At 39.3% G+C, this 16,486-nt stretch overlaps 1 protein-coding gene across 7 annotated transcripts in view; it reads left to right on the plus strand.

Moving 5' to 3' along the window:
- The window catches only part of sptan1 (spectrin alpha, non-erythrocytic 1), a 114,125-nt gene extending 97,704 nt beyond the window's left edge, over positions 1 to 16,421 (plus strand). For 4 of the 7 annotated variants that reach the window (XM_072240360.1, XM_072240361.1, XM_072240358.1 and 1 more), the window contains 10 exons: positions 1,007 to 1,303; positions 2,380 to 2,492; positions 3,601 to 3,618; positions 4,509 to 4,571; positions 8,857 to 8,911; positions 12,545 to 12,741; positions 13,556 to 13,609; positions 13,692 to 13,838; positions 14,340 to 14,487; positions 16,113 to 16,421. In XM_072240360.1, the coding sequence (XP_072096461.1) occupies positions 1,007 to 1,303; positions 2,380 to 2,492; positions 3,601 to 3,618; positions 4,509 to 4,571; positions 8,857 to 8,911; positions 12,545 to 12,741; positions 13,556 to 13,609; positions 13,692 to 13,838; positions 14,340 to 14,487; positions 16,113 to 16,238 (1,218 nt within the window). In that variant the 3' untranslated portion in view covers positions 16,239 to 16,421. The remainder of the gene's footprint in view (positions 1 to 1,006; positions 1,304 to 2,379; positions 2,493 to 3,600; positions 3,619 to 4,508; positions 4,572 to 8,856; positions 8,912 to 12,544; positions 12,742 to 13,555; positions 13,610 to 13,691; positions 13,839 to 14,339; positions 14,488 to 16,112) is intronic. The other 3 variants (XM_072240362.1, XM_072240363.1, XM_072240364.1) reach the window with 2 other exon arrangements.
- Positions 16,422 to 16,486: the final 65 nt, after the last annotated feature.

Here is a 16,486-nt window from a genome sequence, read left to right on the forward strand (position 1 = left end):
CAATAATTGTTGTCATGGCTTGCAGCTTCCTATCAACCCCTCCCTTTGCCGTTGCCTCCAGAATTTGGTTAACATCTTCATCAAACTGCTTCCACAGTGAAGTCATGTTAGCTGTAGGCCATTTGATCCGCCTCCTGTTAGATTTCATGTTAGGGGGATTAGTTTGCAGAGGAAATTCTGTTTTCCCTAGCTGAAGGATCAAAAGACAAGGGACAGAGCTTTGCTGTTATTGGTAGAAGGTTGGGAAGGTCATTGAGAAAACTGTTTTTCACTGGAAGCTGGTGGAGGTCTAGGACTCTACCTGAATGAATAGTTGAGGCAGTAATTGTTGCAAAGTTTTGAAATAAGTGTCTGGATGGGTATTCGAAGAGCAATGGCACAGATCAAATGCTGGACTAAAGGCAGGTTAGTTTGGGATAGCTCTGTTCTGATTTGCATTGACACAGTTGATCAATATCTTACTGCCTGTTATGCCGCTGCCATTTAGGGCAGATATGAGGTCCTCATTCACTGTCTGTGTAGAAGGATTCTTCACTAGTGGTTTTGTAACAACTGTTTTTTGACCAGTCGGTGTTGTTAGCTCTGAGCTGAATCCCTGAACCTGGAGGACCAGTTGGCCACTTTTACTCTGTCCTCTACCCTTTACCCTGTTTGGCATAGATGACCTACCAAGAGCCAAAGCTTAAATCCCTGACTCCAGCCAACATAGTTCTCTGGGTCACTGAGGCACGCAGGCCTCCAAACCCTACGGCAAGGTTGTGGTGCCTTATGGTCTTGTATTTTTCCTTATGGTCTTGTATTTTTGTGTAGTTGGAAATCAGAGCAATCTATATGTTTACTATCTAAAGGGCTTGTTTACTGACACTCCTGTATACTGGAGCAGAAACAAACCTCTGGAGGAACTCAGTAGGTTGAGCAGCATCTGTAAGGGAGGGAGGAAAGAACTGTTGATGTTTTGGGTCCAGATCCTGCACCGGGACTGATATATACTCTTTCTTTTCCACAGCTTGAAGATCTCTTCTTGACCTTTGCTAAGAAAGCTTCAGCTTTTAACAGTTGGTTTGAGAATGCAGAGGAGGACCTCACAGATCCAGTGCGATGCAACTCTCTGGAGGAGATAAAAGCCTTGCGTGAAGCTCATGAGGCTTTCCGTTCATCTCTGAGCTCAGCTCAAACTGACTTTAACCAACTGGCTGAGCTTGATCGTCAAATCAAGAGTTACCGGATGTTTTCTAATCCCTACACCTGGTTTACTATGGAAGCACTGGAGGAAACTTGGAGAAACTTGCAGAAAATCATAAAAGTGAGCAATTTTCTTTAAAAATATAATGGAAGGGAAAATGATCAGGGAATGGGGCAAGTATAGGCCACTTGGATTCGTTTGAACCTGCTCCATTACAGTGTTCAGTAAGAACATGGCAAATCATTTATTTTGCTCTATTCTTTTGTATAGATTCCTGTAGTTAAAAAGAAAAAGGAATAATTTATCTTGAGTATGCTTACTGATTTAACTCAGCATTGTGGTTGACCAGGACTTCTGAAGATGAATATCAATTAGAGTGAAGCAATTTCTCTACATCCCAGTCTGGGTGTCTCACTTCTCTGTAATGCTCCCCCTATTCTGAGACTAATCCCTTGTGCTAGGTTCCTGGCGTAGAAGTAAGCCATCCAAAGGATGTAAAATGCTCTTTGGCGGTACTGTGCTGGAGGTGAGGTGGTCTCTGGTAGTCCTACACTAGGGATAAAAGTGAACCTTCTAATCATGTAATCTTGATGTTGTTAAAGCTCATTGGTGAATCTCAGGTTAGGTAGGAATGTCTGGTACAGATTACTGTAAAGGTGAACGTACTATAATATGCTGCCCTACAAATGTATGTGCAGAAGTGGGTCTCCAGGTGTTAAAGTTCTTTTTGCTACTTTTAGGAGTAAAGCTTTATGTTCCTAGAAAGGCAACGAAACTGATAGTTGCTAATGTTCTGCTGAAAAATGTATTTACATTTGGGACTATTTATATTTTCAATTAATTAGTTGGTTTGTTTCTGACAGTGGCACGATAAAATCATTGCTTAGAATCCAATAGACTTCTGCACTATCCGCCGCATTTGTAACTTCAGTTAAATTGAGCCAAACAGCAACAACTTCATTTGAATCTTTGCTGGCCTCTGTTTTGTTTTTATTCCATCCAAAGTCAATGCATTTTTCTGTAATATCGATTCTCCCGTTGTTTTGGATGCGAGATTTGACTAATTTTTTTTGTTGTTGAGACAGATGTACTGCCATATTTTGCAGCTGGTTAATTTTTTTTAGTTTAATAAATGGTAACTCACATTGCCCTTGGCCTATTGTAGCACTAAAGCTATCTTATTGGTACCTTAACAGGAACGAGAAATGGAATTGCAGAAAGAACAGAGGCGCCAAGAAGAGAATGATAAATTACGTCAGGAATTTGCACAACACGCGAACACTTTTCACCAATGGCTGCAGGAAACAAGGTGAGGTGTTCCTTTTTAAAGCTCACATTGTTCTGCTTTATACAGTAGGGTTTGTGTTAATATATAAAGCACTTGATCTACCTGCATGGAAAGAGTTAATTTTTTAAAAGTTGCATAAATTGCATTTTTATTCTTTTGTATGAATGTCCAGGCCAACAAGTTAGTACTTTCATGTTGGAACTGGATGATGTAAATTAGACCATGAGGATCTGGAACACTGCTTCCAAAAAGCTGTTAATGTTGTGAGTTATTTTAAAATGTTGAAAAAGCTGATAGATTTTGGTAATCATGTTGAAGATAGATGACATCCTGATGAAGGTCACCCATTATCTAACTAAATGCTGAAACAGCATTTGAGGATAAACCTCTATTCCTATATGTGGTCATTAGTGGAAAAAGGGACGGCAGGAGACAGGAGTGGAATCTCATCCTATCACTGTCTGGTAGTAGCGGTGATACACCTTCAAGTAGGTGTCATGGGCCAGGAGAAGGATCCCTGGCTGAATTTGTCCCATTTTCATTTGATAAACCTAATTGCAGGACCGGACATTGCATGGTGGACTCAGTTGGTTCATTTAGAGCTGGGAATTAAATTGGCAGGCCTCCCTGACAGATACATTATCTGTGTGATTTATTGAACCTTCTACTGTAAGTTGCAATTGCTATTTTAAAGTATCTTTGCTTTTAAACATTCTTGAAGAAACAATTGCTTGACTTTCTTGGTCACAATGAATTGCAAGTTTCATGCATAATGCCATGTTGTCCTTTATCCTTGTGGCTGTGCAAGCTCCACCACGGAGCTGTCTACTGTAAACCTTCTGCCCTCCACCTAACCTTTTTTTTAAGCATCTCTTTAAATCTGTCTTGATACAGTGGTCAACTCTTTGAAAATTTCTTCCAGCCTCTAAAATATTGATTGCTTATCAAATGCTTCTATAGGTGATATAATGCAGCCATGTTTGAAAGTGGTGGTAACTAATGTTTGTTGCATTATGATGAATTTGCAATTTTATGCTGATTAATGAATTTTGTTGTTCTCTCCTCTCCTTGCCCCATCCTGGAATTTCTTCTTCTCTACTGCTGCCTGATGCTTGGATGCTGTCTACAGGACATACCTACTGGATGGGTTAATATTGCTTTTTGTATTGTACTTTGCTATGATCTTGTCTGCCTGTTGCTTGTTGCCATCTTTTTGTGTTCTTTCTTTTGATTTATGGTGGGAGACGATGATGGAAATCTTAACTAACAAACCAAGGCCAAAACCTATTGGTGTAAGTGATTTCATTAAGAGTGGGGAAAAAAAAGGCTATCTGATCTTTCCCACCATTTACAGTTATTGCTAATAAAAGGGAAAGGTTATTTTAGCATTGAAAGAATGATTTCCTGTAACAATTAAGAGTAAAATGCAACAATTTTAGCAAGAATATTGATCCAAATCTGATAGCTATGGATTCTGGAAAGCAGATACAAAACCCATTAAATATTGCAGAAAGTCTGAAAAGAGAAACTGAATTACTTTTTCAGATTAATCTTTCATCAGCATTGTTCCTTGCCTAAAATGTTGATTCCTTTTTGTTTATTGCATGAGTGTCAGTCCAGTGATGTCTGTAATTCTCAGACCAAAGATGTGGGATGTGCAGCTTGCACAGCGGTTGGGTAGATGAAGTACTGAAGCAGTGTGTCAGCAAGGATTTTTAATTCACTGAATTGGGAATTGGCAATGCCAGAATGAGGAGTGAGCAATACTCTTATTTAAAACAAGTTTGGGTCACTGCAGGGAGTGTGCAGAAGTATATTTTTCATAAATACATTTATTAGAGAATTTGGATGTATAGACTTTTCTGACTAGATAGCCCAACTGTCTTTGTTTTGAGATTATATTTGTAAAACTGATACAGTACTTCTGATTTTTCAACATGAGCATTGTGCAAATTGTGTTACAATGTAGCCTTCGGTTCCAAACTCATTTATATATGTGTTCTTTCTTTTTCAATCTTGTCTTCTTTTTCCTAATAGCATAGCATATCGTCGTGTCATTCATGTCTATCAGTATGAAGTTGGGGATGATCTGACTGGAAGGTTTTTCTTTCTTCCTCATTTTTCTGTGTTGTTTGCAACGCACTTGCCTATTTGCCATCTGAATGGGATTTTCCTCCGATACTAACATCACTGCTATAAGCTCACAGCTTTTGTTAATTCCCTTAAGAGTAGGGCTTTTTGGGTAAATTAAATGATGTCCCTTTACGATGCCACTGCTATCATCGTGAGCAGGTCTAACATTGCATGGAGTAACTGGTGATAATGGATCCCAGTTGCCTTTTGCCTGAGGTACAATTGATCTTGGGGTCTGTGTCACAGAAATTCAGTGTGAACATCAAAATTTAAAATATCTTGCTCCTTGCTTCAAGACACTGATTTCTTCCTTGACAAAGTCATCAAATGGTCAGCATAGTCATCATTTTACTGACATGTTATTTGACCAATGAGTGGATTGTATTCAAATACTCTTTAATGTTCATTTAGGAGGGATGGTGTTACAGTGCTTCCAATCCCTTGTTATTCTTGAAGGAAGGTGGTGATTTTGACAAATGTTCGAACCTAAACTGCATTCAGGAAGCCTAACGGATTTCAGTTTTCAGACCTTACCACCCAGTCTCACATACACCCTCCTTACAGATGCCAAGTCCAAATTATGAATTGTTTTCTGCCACTGTCGGGGATCACATGATGTAGCAAGAAATGAACATCGTGTATCACTGCCCCTGTGTTTTCAGCCACTCATAGAATCATCGGGGATATGCTTTAAAAACTTTGAGCCCAAAATGGCATCTGTGCCACCATTTCATCTCATACATGTCCCATGAGAGCTAATTTGATTCGAGGCTTTTCATCCCAGACTGTTGACACACTGGTTAGACCTGAGGGCAGATTTTGAAATGGATAATTAAAAACAAAAAAAAGAAGAGCCTTCACTTACACAATCATAACTTGAATCTTTGAGCTCAGAGACTATTTTATCCAGGTGTTCCATATGCAGACGAGCACATGGAGGATCTGCATCTCCACCCACCCCATTCTTGAATAATCTTCATTGAATAACTGGTGACTATAAATCCAGCTCACATTCAGCTTGGTAGGTTTAGGTTTTGTTCTAAGTTTTCGATGCTTCAATGACCCCTGTACTTAATCAGAACGTAAGAAATAGGAACTTATTCACTTTGTGGGCAGGGATATGGGTTAAGATGCTGGTCCTGAATCATGATGACATAATGAAAGAATCAAGTTTTTGAAGGAATGCCTCCATTATGGATGGATATGACATTTTTGTTTATTTTGGTAGCTCTTAAATTATGATTTTGGTTCCCATTGTCTTTCCTTGGAGAATAATTTTGAAAGGTTCAAAGGTGCATTTATTATCAAAGTGTGTATGCCGTATACAACTGAGATTTATCTTCTCCAGATAGCCACGGAACAAAACCATGGAAGTCAGTTCAAAGAGAAAGAGAAAACCCACCCCCAGCACACAAAACAGTAACACAATCATCAATCTCCTAATCCCCCTCTACCCCAAAAAATGCAACAAGAGCATCAACCCCAACCCCCTTGCCTGCACAAAAAAACAAGAAATAACTTGTAAAAGCACAGAATATAAAAATCATAAGACTGAGAAAATCCATATTGCGAAGTCCAAATCATAAATGCAGAACCTCAGTAACATCCTCTGACATCACCAAAAGAGGGAGACTACCTTTTAAAAAGTAAAATGGTATCATCAGTTGTGTAACTTAATTGACAAAGGGATTGTTAACCTAATTACATGTTAATAAACTGTTATTTGCCTGACTTGGGGAATTCTCATGTTATAATGCAAACTAGGCTAAAGTTCATAGGCATGTTGAAACAGAACTGCAACATTTTTTTGACAATCTTAATTAGGTTTTTTCTGATAAAACATTAATCTTCCTGCTGATTAATATGGGCCTTTATTCCAGGATGTAACATTTTACCTGAGTATTAATTTATTGAAGAAGCAACTGTGAAACTGGTTTGAGTTGCAGCTATAAACATCTATTTGTATACTTCAGAATTATTCCTGAATTCACACATGTAGATATCCATAATACTTACTGACATGCAATTTTCTTTAACAATGATGCCCACTTTATTTTCTGCCTCAGTTAATTAACACACATTCTGTGATTTAGAATAATCTTCTAGGCTTTTACCCATGTTCCTCATGCTCCATGCCCTTCGAATACTGATTTCCACTTGCTCTTTAATTACTGATTTTGTTTAGTGCATGGCTAAGATCTATACAGAACAGAGAAAGGCTTCTGTCCTAATGGTTTTGATACATTCTGACTTTAACATTCTTTATAACTGATTCATTCCACTTATGTTGGTAGAGCTCAGTTAATTTTACTCAGTCATTGAATGAACGTAAAATTAACTCGAAACTATTCCTGTTATATTGCTGCAGATTGAAGAGTTCTTTTCCTCCTTCCCATCCATGATCTCAAAGTTCAAAGTAAATTTATTATCAAAGTACATATATGTCCCATATACAGCTGAGATTCATTTTCTTGTGGGCATTCACAGTAAATGCCAAAAACCAATGAAAGACCACACATGACACTTAAAAACAACCAATATGCAAAAGATAACAAACTGAGCAAATACAAAAAGAAGAACAATGGAATAGTAAATAGATAAATATGGAAAACGTGAAAGGAAGAGTCCTTAAAAGTGAGTCAATAGGTTGTGGGAATAGTTCAGTGATGGGGTAAGTGAAGTTATACGCTCTGACTCAAGAGCCTGATAGTTGAGAGGTAATAACTGTTCCTGAACCTAGTGGTATGGGTCCTGAGACTCCTGTTCCTCCTTCCTGATGGCAGCAGTAAAAGAGAGCATGGCCTAGATGGTGGGGGCCCTCGATGATTGAGATGTTGCTTTCCTGTGACAGTGCTCCTTGTAGATATGCTCAGTGTTGGGGAGTACTTTACCCATGATGGACTGGGGTGTATCCACTATTTTTTGTAGGTTTTACTGTTCAGATTTAAATATGGCATCGGAGCTGTGCTTGGCCTTGCTATCATAAGTATAAAGTGAGTAGAGCAGGGGGCTATGCAGACAGCTTCGTGGTGCGCCCGTGCTGATGGTGATTGTGGAGATGTTGCCAATCCAAACTGACTGGCTAAAAATGTAGCTCTATACTTGCTCCTCATCCTTCACGCCGACTGCCTCTGTGCTCTGTTTCTGGAGTTTAGCTCCAGTGCAGTGCAGATGTTGATGTTACTCCCTCACAGCTCCTGAGCCACAAGTTTGATCCGTATCTTAGATGCTTATGGAGTTCCATGTACTGTCTAATGACTTCTGCTGGGTGCTCTGGTTTCCTTCAGTGACCCAAAGGCATGCTGGTAGTTTAATAGGCTACAGTAAAAATATCCCTTAGTGTGGTTAACTAGCAAAGACATAAAAATTATTCATTTCTCTGTTGCCATGCACCATGTGCTCTGTTGGGCATGTGAGAAAATAAGTTGCACATCTGCAGGGGGAAATTGGAGGCAGGAATGGGACTGATGGAATGGCTCTGGAGTTGGCATGGACCTGGTGGGGTGAATGGCTTGTCGTAAGTAACATATTAATTAATTTAGGTTTTCCAGCTTTCGTATTTAATGAGCTGAATATTGCTGCAAAACTCTTCTTCTTGGTTTATGCAAACTAAGGCTGTTGTAGAGCAGAAGATTTTGCATTAGAAACGAGAGCAGTTGAGTCTAGCAATCCATAAATTTGTACCTTAAAAACAGAGCATTGTGGATTCAAACAAACTAAAGTATCAGATTTTTTTACATGTGAAATGCAGTGCTTCCCATTCTAGATTATGGGATTGTGAACCAATAGACATTTTAGTGTCACCTCCTACAAATAAAAGCAATTTATTTTTTCAAAACTGAATTTCATAGCCTTAAGATCAGGTGGCAAGCCTGAATCTTTGTTCATGCACACCTTTTAATAAAGGTGATCTTTCATAATTTCGTTTGGTAAATTAATTTACTTTTTAAATCAGGAAAGGTAACAAATGTCCTTTTTTTAAATAAGGCATGAGATTCTTGAACTTTTATAATGCTACAGATATGTAGTTCTTTACAAACAAAAGCTGTTTTCTGGAAAGCACTTATTTTTTATTTGAGAAACCGATCTGAAATCTGCGCTGAGTTTCCAGAATTGTGATTTTTTTTTTAATTCACATTCACCCTTTTTGAGTTTGATGTTTTCTAGAATTTTAATTTAAAAGGTAATATACATGAATAATCAACATGCTCTCATTAGATCATTTTGTAATTTTGTTCAACTTGTGTACCAGGTCTTGCATGGTGGAGGAATCGGGAACACTGGAATCACAGTTGGAGGCGACCAAGGTAAGGAGGGCTTTGTTCTCTCTAGCTTTGAATAATAGAATCTCTGTTTTTAATAGGCGGAAGTGGTTAATGGCTCTCCCATAAATATCTTTGAAGACCTCATTTTCAAATCTTATTTGAATAATCAAGATTTATTAATCATGTATGCATCAGAACATACAGTAAAATACGTTGTGTATTAACAACCAACACATCTAAGGGTGTGCACACAAATATCCCACATACGGTGACAACATAGTATGCCCACAGTGCTCAGCAGAGCAACATAGACCACAACAAAAGGAACACAACAGCAGCAAATCAAGTCCCTGTTCAGTGCTATACAGTTAGATTCTGGATTATTCCTCAAAAAAATGACAAATTGGAAAGCATTTTATTGGCACTATGCCATTAAAATATGGAATGATTCCTAGAGTGTTTTAAAATTAGAGGAGAGAAGATGAGGTCCAAGCCGTTGAATTTACTGTGCGGGAGCAGTCTTTCTGTGTTAGTTATAGTGGATCTTTACAGAATTTTGTATCACAGAAGAAACCTTTCACTCTTGCCTGTGCTGTCTTCTGTTCTGATTTTCACCCCCAGCCCCTGAAAGGAGCCCTTCAAACCTATCTTTTTTTTCAAGAAAGGAACTGATTACACCTATCAAAATGGTGTTTTGCAGAAATTTAGAAACCTGGAAGTAATTTCTCATTCTGCCTCCAGATGTTTTTGCCCAGTTGGTTTTCAGGGGGAATTGTTTATCCTTGCTTGCTTTATCTAAAAGTGTCTTTTATGTCACCAAATTAATATCAAGAGTAATCAGTGTTCATAAATGTATACATCAAAGGCTGTCTATCTTATTAGATTAGATTCAACTTTATTGTCATTGTGCCGAGTACAGATATAAAGCTAATGAAATACAGTTAGCATCTGACCAGAAATGCAAAGAATAGTGTTATTTACAAAATAACTGTGAATAAAAAAAGTGCTACAGCACACAAATATAAAAGTACTGAGACAGTACAATACGGATGCAATATTGCTTAGCGCTGTGATGAGAGGTTCAGCAGTGTCACAGCCTCAGGGAAGAAACTCTTCCTGTGCCTGCTGGTGCGGGAGCAGAGGCTCCTGTAGCGCCTACCGGATGGGAGGAGAGTAAAACGTCCATGGTTAGGGTGAGATGCATCCTTGAATGCTCATCTCATTCCGGTAAATTTCCTTGGCATCTTTTCCAAGATCGTGACTTCCTTTTTGAACTTTGGGCATCTAATTATAGTGTGCTAAGTAAGCCTCAGAGCAATGTAATCACAAACATCCCAACTCTCCCGGAACTTCCGGGAGTCTCCTGCATATTAATGGTGGCTCCCTGATGCCCGCAAATTATATACAATATCACGGAAATCAATTTTTTTGAGAGCGAGCGAGAGAAAAGCAAGAGAGAGCGCGAGTCGACCACGAGAGACAGCGCACGCGAGAGTGAGCGAGAGTGCACGAGCGACCGAGAGAGAGCGCACCATGGCAGAATGTTCCAAAACAAATATAAAACGTACGTCACCCCAGCCTACACTAAAGTGTACCCCTGCCTAATAGGGGTCAAAATAATGACAGTGTTGCTCGCTGCACTGTTTTCAACAATGACTTTTCTATTGCCCATGGTGGGTTAAGACTGTAAAAGACATGTTGAGGTGAGTTTAACAGGTGTCATTTGTTCATTAGCATAGCTAACATTATTTAAACTAGCTGGTCAGCTGCTAAGGAGCTACTCTATTGCAGACATCCCACCTCTCCCGGAAGTCTCCCGCAAATTGGTGGTGCTACCTCCCTGAGATGAGTTTTTGCAGGGTGGGATGTCTGGTAATCATTTAGTGTACAACTAAGGCTCAAGTGGAGGCTTATTACAGATCATTGTGTAAAGGAGCACTGATTAAAATTCTAAAATGTTTTAATTTTAAAACTTGCTATTTCTATTATGAAAATACCCTTTATTCATTCCCATGTATATTTTTCTGGTGGAGATCGTGTATAGTAAGGCAGCACAGTGGTGTAGTGGTTAGCACATCACTTTACAGTACTGGTGACCAGCATTCAATTCCCGCTGCTGCCTGTAAGGAATTTGTATGTTCTCCCTGTGACCACTTGGGCTTTCTGCAGGTGTTCCAGTTTCCTCCCACTGTCCAAAGACATACCGCTTGGTAGGTTATTTGGTTGTTGTAAATTGTCCTATGATTAGACAAGGGTGGTGTAGCTCGAAAGGCCAGAAGGGTCTATTCCGCACTGTATCTCAATAAATAAATAATCTTATATGTTCTTTAGTTTTAGTAGGCATCCAACTATAATGGGAAAAGACATAACTTCTTTTGCATTCTTTATGGCTTGCATTTGGAATATCGTGCATTAATAACTTTGTGGCTTTATCGTGGTACAAGAGGACCTGGTATTAGAAAGAACTGGTGAGCAAAATAGAACCTGGAGGGAAATATGCCATACATGCGGCTGCTTTACCAAGTTAAGAGCCCCGTGGTATCACAGGAAAGTTACTGGCTTGGTTAGAGCATTGGCTGATTAGTAGGAGGCAGTGACTGGGAATAAAAGGATTCTTTTCTGGTTGGCTGCCAGTAACTGGTAGTGTTCACAGGGGTCGGTGTTGGAACCGCTTCTTTTTATGCTGTATATCAATGATTTAGATGATGGAATAGATGGCTTTGTTGCCAAGTTTGCAGATGATACGAAGATTAGTAGAGGGGTTGGTAGTGTTGAGAAAACAGGTAGGTTGCAAGAGGACTTAGACAGATTAGGAGAATAGGCAAAAGAGTGGCAAATGAAATACAACATTGGAAAATACATAGTAATTGCACTTTGGTAGTAGAAATAAATGTGCAAACTGTTTTCTTAACAGGGAGAAAATCCAAAAATCTGAGATGCAAAGGGACTTGGGAGGTTAACTTGCAGGTAGAGTTGGTGTGAGGAAGGTAAATGCAATGTTAGCATTCATTTCAAGAGGTCTAGAACACAAGAGCAGGGATGTAATGCTGAGGCTTTATAAGGTACTGGTGAGGCCTCACCTTGAGTATTGTGAACAGATTTGGGCTCCTCATCTAAGAAAAGATGTGTTGGCATTGGAGAGGGTTCAGAGGAGGTTCACGAGGATGATTCCAGGAATGCAAGGGTTATGTTACAAGGAATGTTTGATAGCTGGGTCTGTACTCACTGGAATTTAGAAGGATGAGCAGGGGCATCTCATTGAAACCTTTCGAATGTTGAAAGGTCTAGACAGAGTAGATGTGGAAAAGATGTTTCCCATGGTGGGGGAGTCTAAGACAAAAGGGTACCACCACAGGATATAGGGTAGTCCATTTAAAACTGAGATGCAGAGAGATTTCTGTAGCCAGAGGATGGTGAATTTTTGGAATTTGTTACCACAGGCAGCTCTGAAGGCCAGGTCGTTGGGTGTAATTAAGTTGAAATTGATAGGTTCTTGATTGGACATGGCATCAAATGTTACAGGGAGTAGGCCAGGGGGTGGGGCTGTGGAAGGGGAAAAAGGATTAGCCATGATTGAATGGCGGAGCAGACCTCGTAGGCCAAACGGCCTAATACTGCTCCTACATATTATGGAAATGACCCCGTTTCTTGACTCTCAAATCTGTTCAATCACAGAGAAAGCATCAGGAGATTCGGGCAATGAGAAGTCAATTGAAAAAGATTGAAGACCTTGGGGCAGCAATGGAGGAAGCATTGATCTTGGATAATAAGTACACAGAGCACAGTACTGTGGGATTGGCACAGCAATGGGACCAACTGGATCAACTGGGCATGAGAATGCAACACAACCTGGAACAGCAAATACAGGCTAGGTAAGCAAAAAATAGCCTAAACACTTGGGAAGAACGTGGGGGTCCTTGAGTATGTGGAGATTTACTAACAGGACTGCAGGCAAGAAGAATTTTAACTACATTGTTAGGCTAGTGAAGCTGGAGTGAAAGATATATAATATCACAAACACAAAAAAAATCTGCAGGTGTTGGAAATCCAAAGCAACACACACAAAACGCTAGAGTAACTTGGCAGGTCAGGCAGCGTCTATGGAAGAAAGTAAACAGTCTTTGCTTTGGGCTGAGACCCTTTATCAGGATGTGTGTGTAAACACAAGCTAAGCAAAGGAAAGCTGTTTCTATATTACATTATACAAAGGACAAATGTAAGGTTTTAACTAAAAGATGGAGGGTGATCTGAACAGAACAGTACAACACAGCAACAAGCCCTTCGGTCCACAATGCTGTCCCAAACTTTGATATGCACTGGTTATCACTGCCTATCAGATTGTGAAAGCAGCAACAATTATTTTGGAAGAAAATGAATGAGAAATCAACCTGAAAGGCTCTAAGGCATATAGTAAAGGAAATAAATTTTATATAGAACCTTTACTTTAACAAGCAGTTCTCGCATAATACATACAATTGTAAGGTAAGGTTTACAAACTTGTCGTGGAGCCTGGCATAATCACATTAGAACTTAAGCAGAAAAGTGAGGTCAGATCATCTGTACCTCAACATAGGAATGTAGAAAAGTACATCACATTTTCCTGCCTTTCTTTTCAATTTGCATGAGCAAGTAGAAGTGTAAATTTGTTATGAAAATTACACTGATTGCTTCTCTTCTTATTTTTAGGAACACTACTGGTGTAACAGAGGAAGCTCTTAAAGAATTCAGTATGATGTTCAAGTAAGAGTTGGCTTGTTTATTTTGTGTATTTTTAAATGTGTTGTTACTATGGTGACATTAAATATTTCTATTTTTCTCCTAGGCATTTCGACAAGGACAAATTAGGACGTCTAAATCATCAGGAATTTAAATCATGCTTGCGCTCTCTGGGTTATGATTTGCCAATGGTAGAGGAAGGAGAACAGGACTCCGAATTTGAAGCTATATTGAATGCTGTTGATCCCAACCGGTGAGATGAGTCTATAGTTTGGTGCAGTAGAGAATTCACACCATAACTTCCTAGAAATAAGCCTTGACTAATTTGTTAAAGGCTAGAATAGAGTGATTGAGCAATGCAGCAAATAAACTGTATTTTGACCTGCCTGACGTAGCTAATCTTAATTATCCTTGTTCATAGGCAGAAGGAACATTACAAATAACTTTAATTCCCTCTTGGTAGTAGAATCAGCCATGGGTTTCAACCATTCTGGCTTGCTCCCAATGCATGTCACTGTCAAACTATTGGTCAGTACTTGATGTCTGGTCTGGACAGTTAAATGCTTTTTGGATGGGAACTTTAAAGTAAATCACTTCAACTTATTCAATTCAAATTCAAGTTATTCTAAAATATAATACATATTAATACAATTACAGCTACCCTACTTTGCATTTAACATAGTTTAATAGATTTTTAAAAACTTAGTTCATTTTCCTTGCATGCATTTTAATGTTTCCTCTATATGATTTGCAGAGATGGATACGTTTCACTACAGGAATACATGGCCTTTATGATCAGTAGAGAAACGGAGAATGTTAAGTCCAGTGAGGAGATTGAGAGTGCTTTCCGTGCCCTCAGCTCAGAAGGAAAACCATTTGTCACGCGTGAAGAATTATATCAGGTACTGAAACAGATATGGTTTGTGATTGAATTGTAGAATTGCACAACACAAACAAGCCCCTTTTGGTCACAATACCCATCTCAGCCTCCACACCAGGCAAGATTCTGATGAATCTCTTCTGCACTTCATACTCCAGGGAAGATGTGGTAGTAATATATTCAGAACTGTACACGGTGCAGTCTAAATAATGTTTTCTACACCTTTCAACTCTTTTATACTTGATGTTTCAGCCTATGAAGGCAAGCACACCAAGTACTGCCTTCATTACCTCATCCACATGTGGAGCCACTTTTATAGACTATGTATTTATGTCCTACTAGAATTCAAGTTCCCAAAAGTTATTACTTCACACTGCCAGGCAATTAAGTTCCATCTGCCACCACTTTGCACTGCTTTTCAGTTTAATTACAGTACATTCCTCTATATCCTTACATAGAATTCCACCAATCCTTGACCAGGCTACCATTTGGAACCTTGTCAGAAGTCTTAATGCAGTCCATATAAACCACATCTACTGCTCCAACTCCAATTTTCTTAGCTAACTCCTTAAAAAATAATTAGGTTTGTGAGGCAATGTTTCTTGCACAAAAGAATGCCGACTTCTGAACAGTTCCTTCCCTTCCAAGTTAGCACAAATCATATCCCCTTAATCTTCACTATGTTCCCTAGCACTGTAAGCTCACCAGTCTATTTGCAAGCTTGCTCCCACCACCCTTCTTAAACAAAGGGACATTATCCCTTTCTTACCTGCATATCTAACAAAAAAAACAACTGTGGATCATTAGAGCATGGACATCAAGAGGAATTTGCAAAGTTGCACTTCAAAAAAAATTTAAAAAAAAAAACAGGTTGCTATAATGGATGCCATATTGATTTCAGTACTGGACATCTGTATATAACCATTTCACATTGCTTTAGTGCTGGATGGTTCCTTAAGGTTGTCATAGACATGGGGTGGGGCAATGGGGTTAAGTTCCCACTACCTATTAAATGCTGCCAATTGTGAGCACCTCAAATAGCCTGTGGCAATGAGGTCCAGTTCCTGGCCTTCGTGTGTGTCTTAGCTACTAAGCCCTGCAGAACTATTTCTACTGACAGAAGAAGGGGTAAAGGCAGTTAGGTTACTGATGCCTTAGAACCAGTCACTTCGGGCAGATGGGGCTTGTTAGCAGTGGGTGGCAACTCATCTAGCAGAATGGAAAACTTCCCCTGCTTTGTGGCTGTGCTCACTCATGGGGAGGGCTATGGGAGTAAACCCAGAGGAAAAAATCTGGAGCTGAAGTCCCTAAGGCAATCCTACATTAAATTCAATATTGACTGCCAACTCCTACAACGCTGCTGGTGACAACCTGCCTCTACCATTCTTTGGATTCATCAGCTGCATGGGCAACAGCTTGTTATTCATATTGTATTGCCTTGCCTTAAATATCAGCGTGCATAGCACATAGAAAGCTAGGACACAGTATCAATGATCAACCTCCAACCAATGGCTGGCCTCATAGTACTGGATATAGACTTTTGTAAGAACAATATTAGTAATACTAATAAAAATAACAATACTAGTAAAAATCTGGCTTAAACATGGAGGAGTTCTTGAGTTGACAATTTTTCTGCTTTCTTTCTAGAACTTGTCACGGGAGCAGGCTGATTACTGCCTCTCGCACATGAAGCCTTATACAGATAGTAAAGGCAGAGAGATTCCTTCAGCCTTCGACTACGTGGAATTCACACGATCACTGTTTGTGAACTAAGCTCTCTCAATCCAGGTGTACCTGCTAACAGCTGCTCTGCATGACCCTGCCTAATTTCCATGCATCTATGAACTGTGCAGCAAGACTTCAATTAATCTATGTGCTTGTGTTTCGTCTGGAAATTTTTTACTCTGTACCCCTTACTGCAGTGTGCTGAAAATAATAAACATTTGCTGATTCAAACTGAACACTGGTTATATTGTTCATTAGGGAAGGTAATTTTATTATTGCTGTGCTCTTCAGTACCA

The sequence above is a fragment of the Mobula birostris genome, chromosome 22 (genome assembly GCF_030028105.1).
Source record: "Mobula birostris isolate sMobBir1 chromosome 22, sMobBir1.hap1, whole genome shotgun sequence".
NCBI lineage: Eukaryota > Metazoa > Chordata > Chondrichthyes > Myliobatiformes > Myliobatidae > Mobula > Mobula birostris.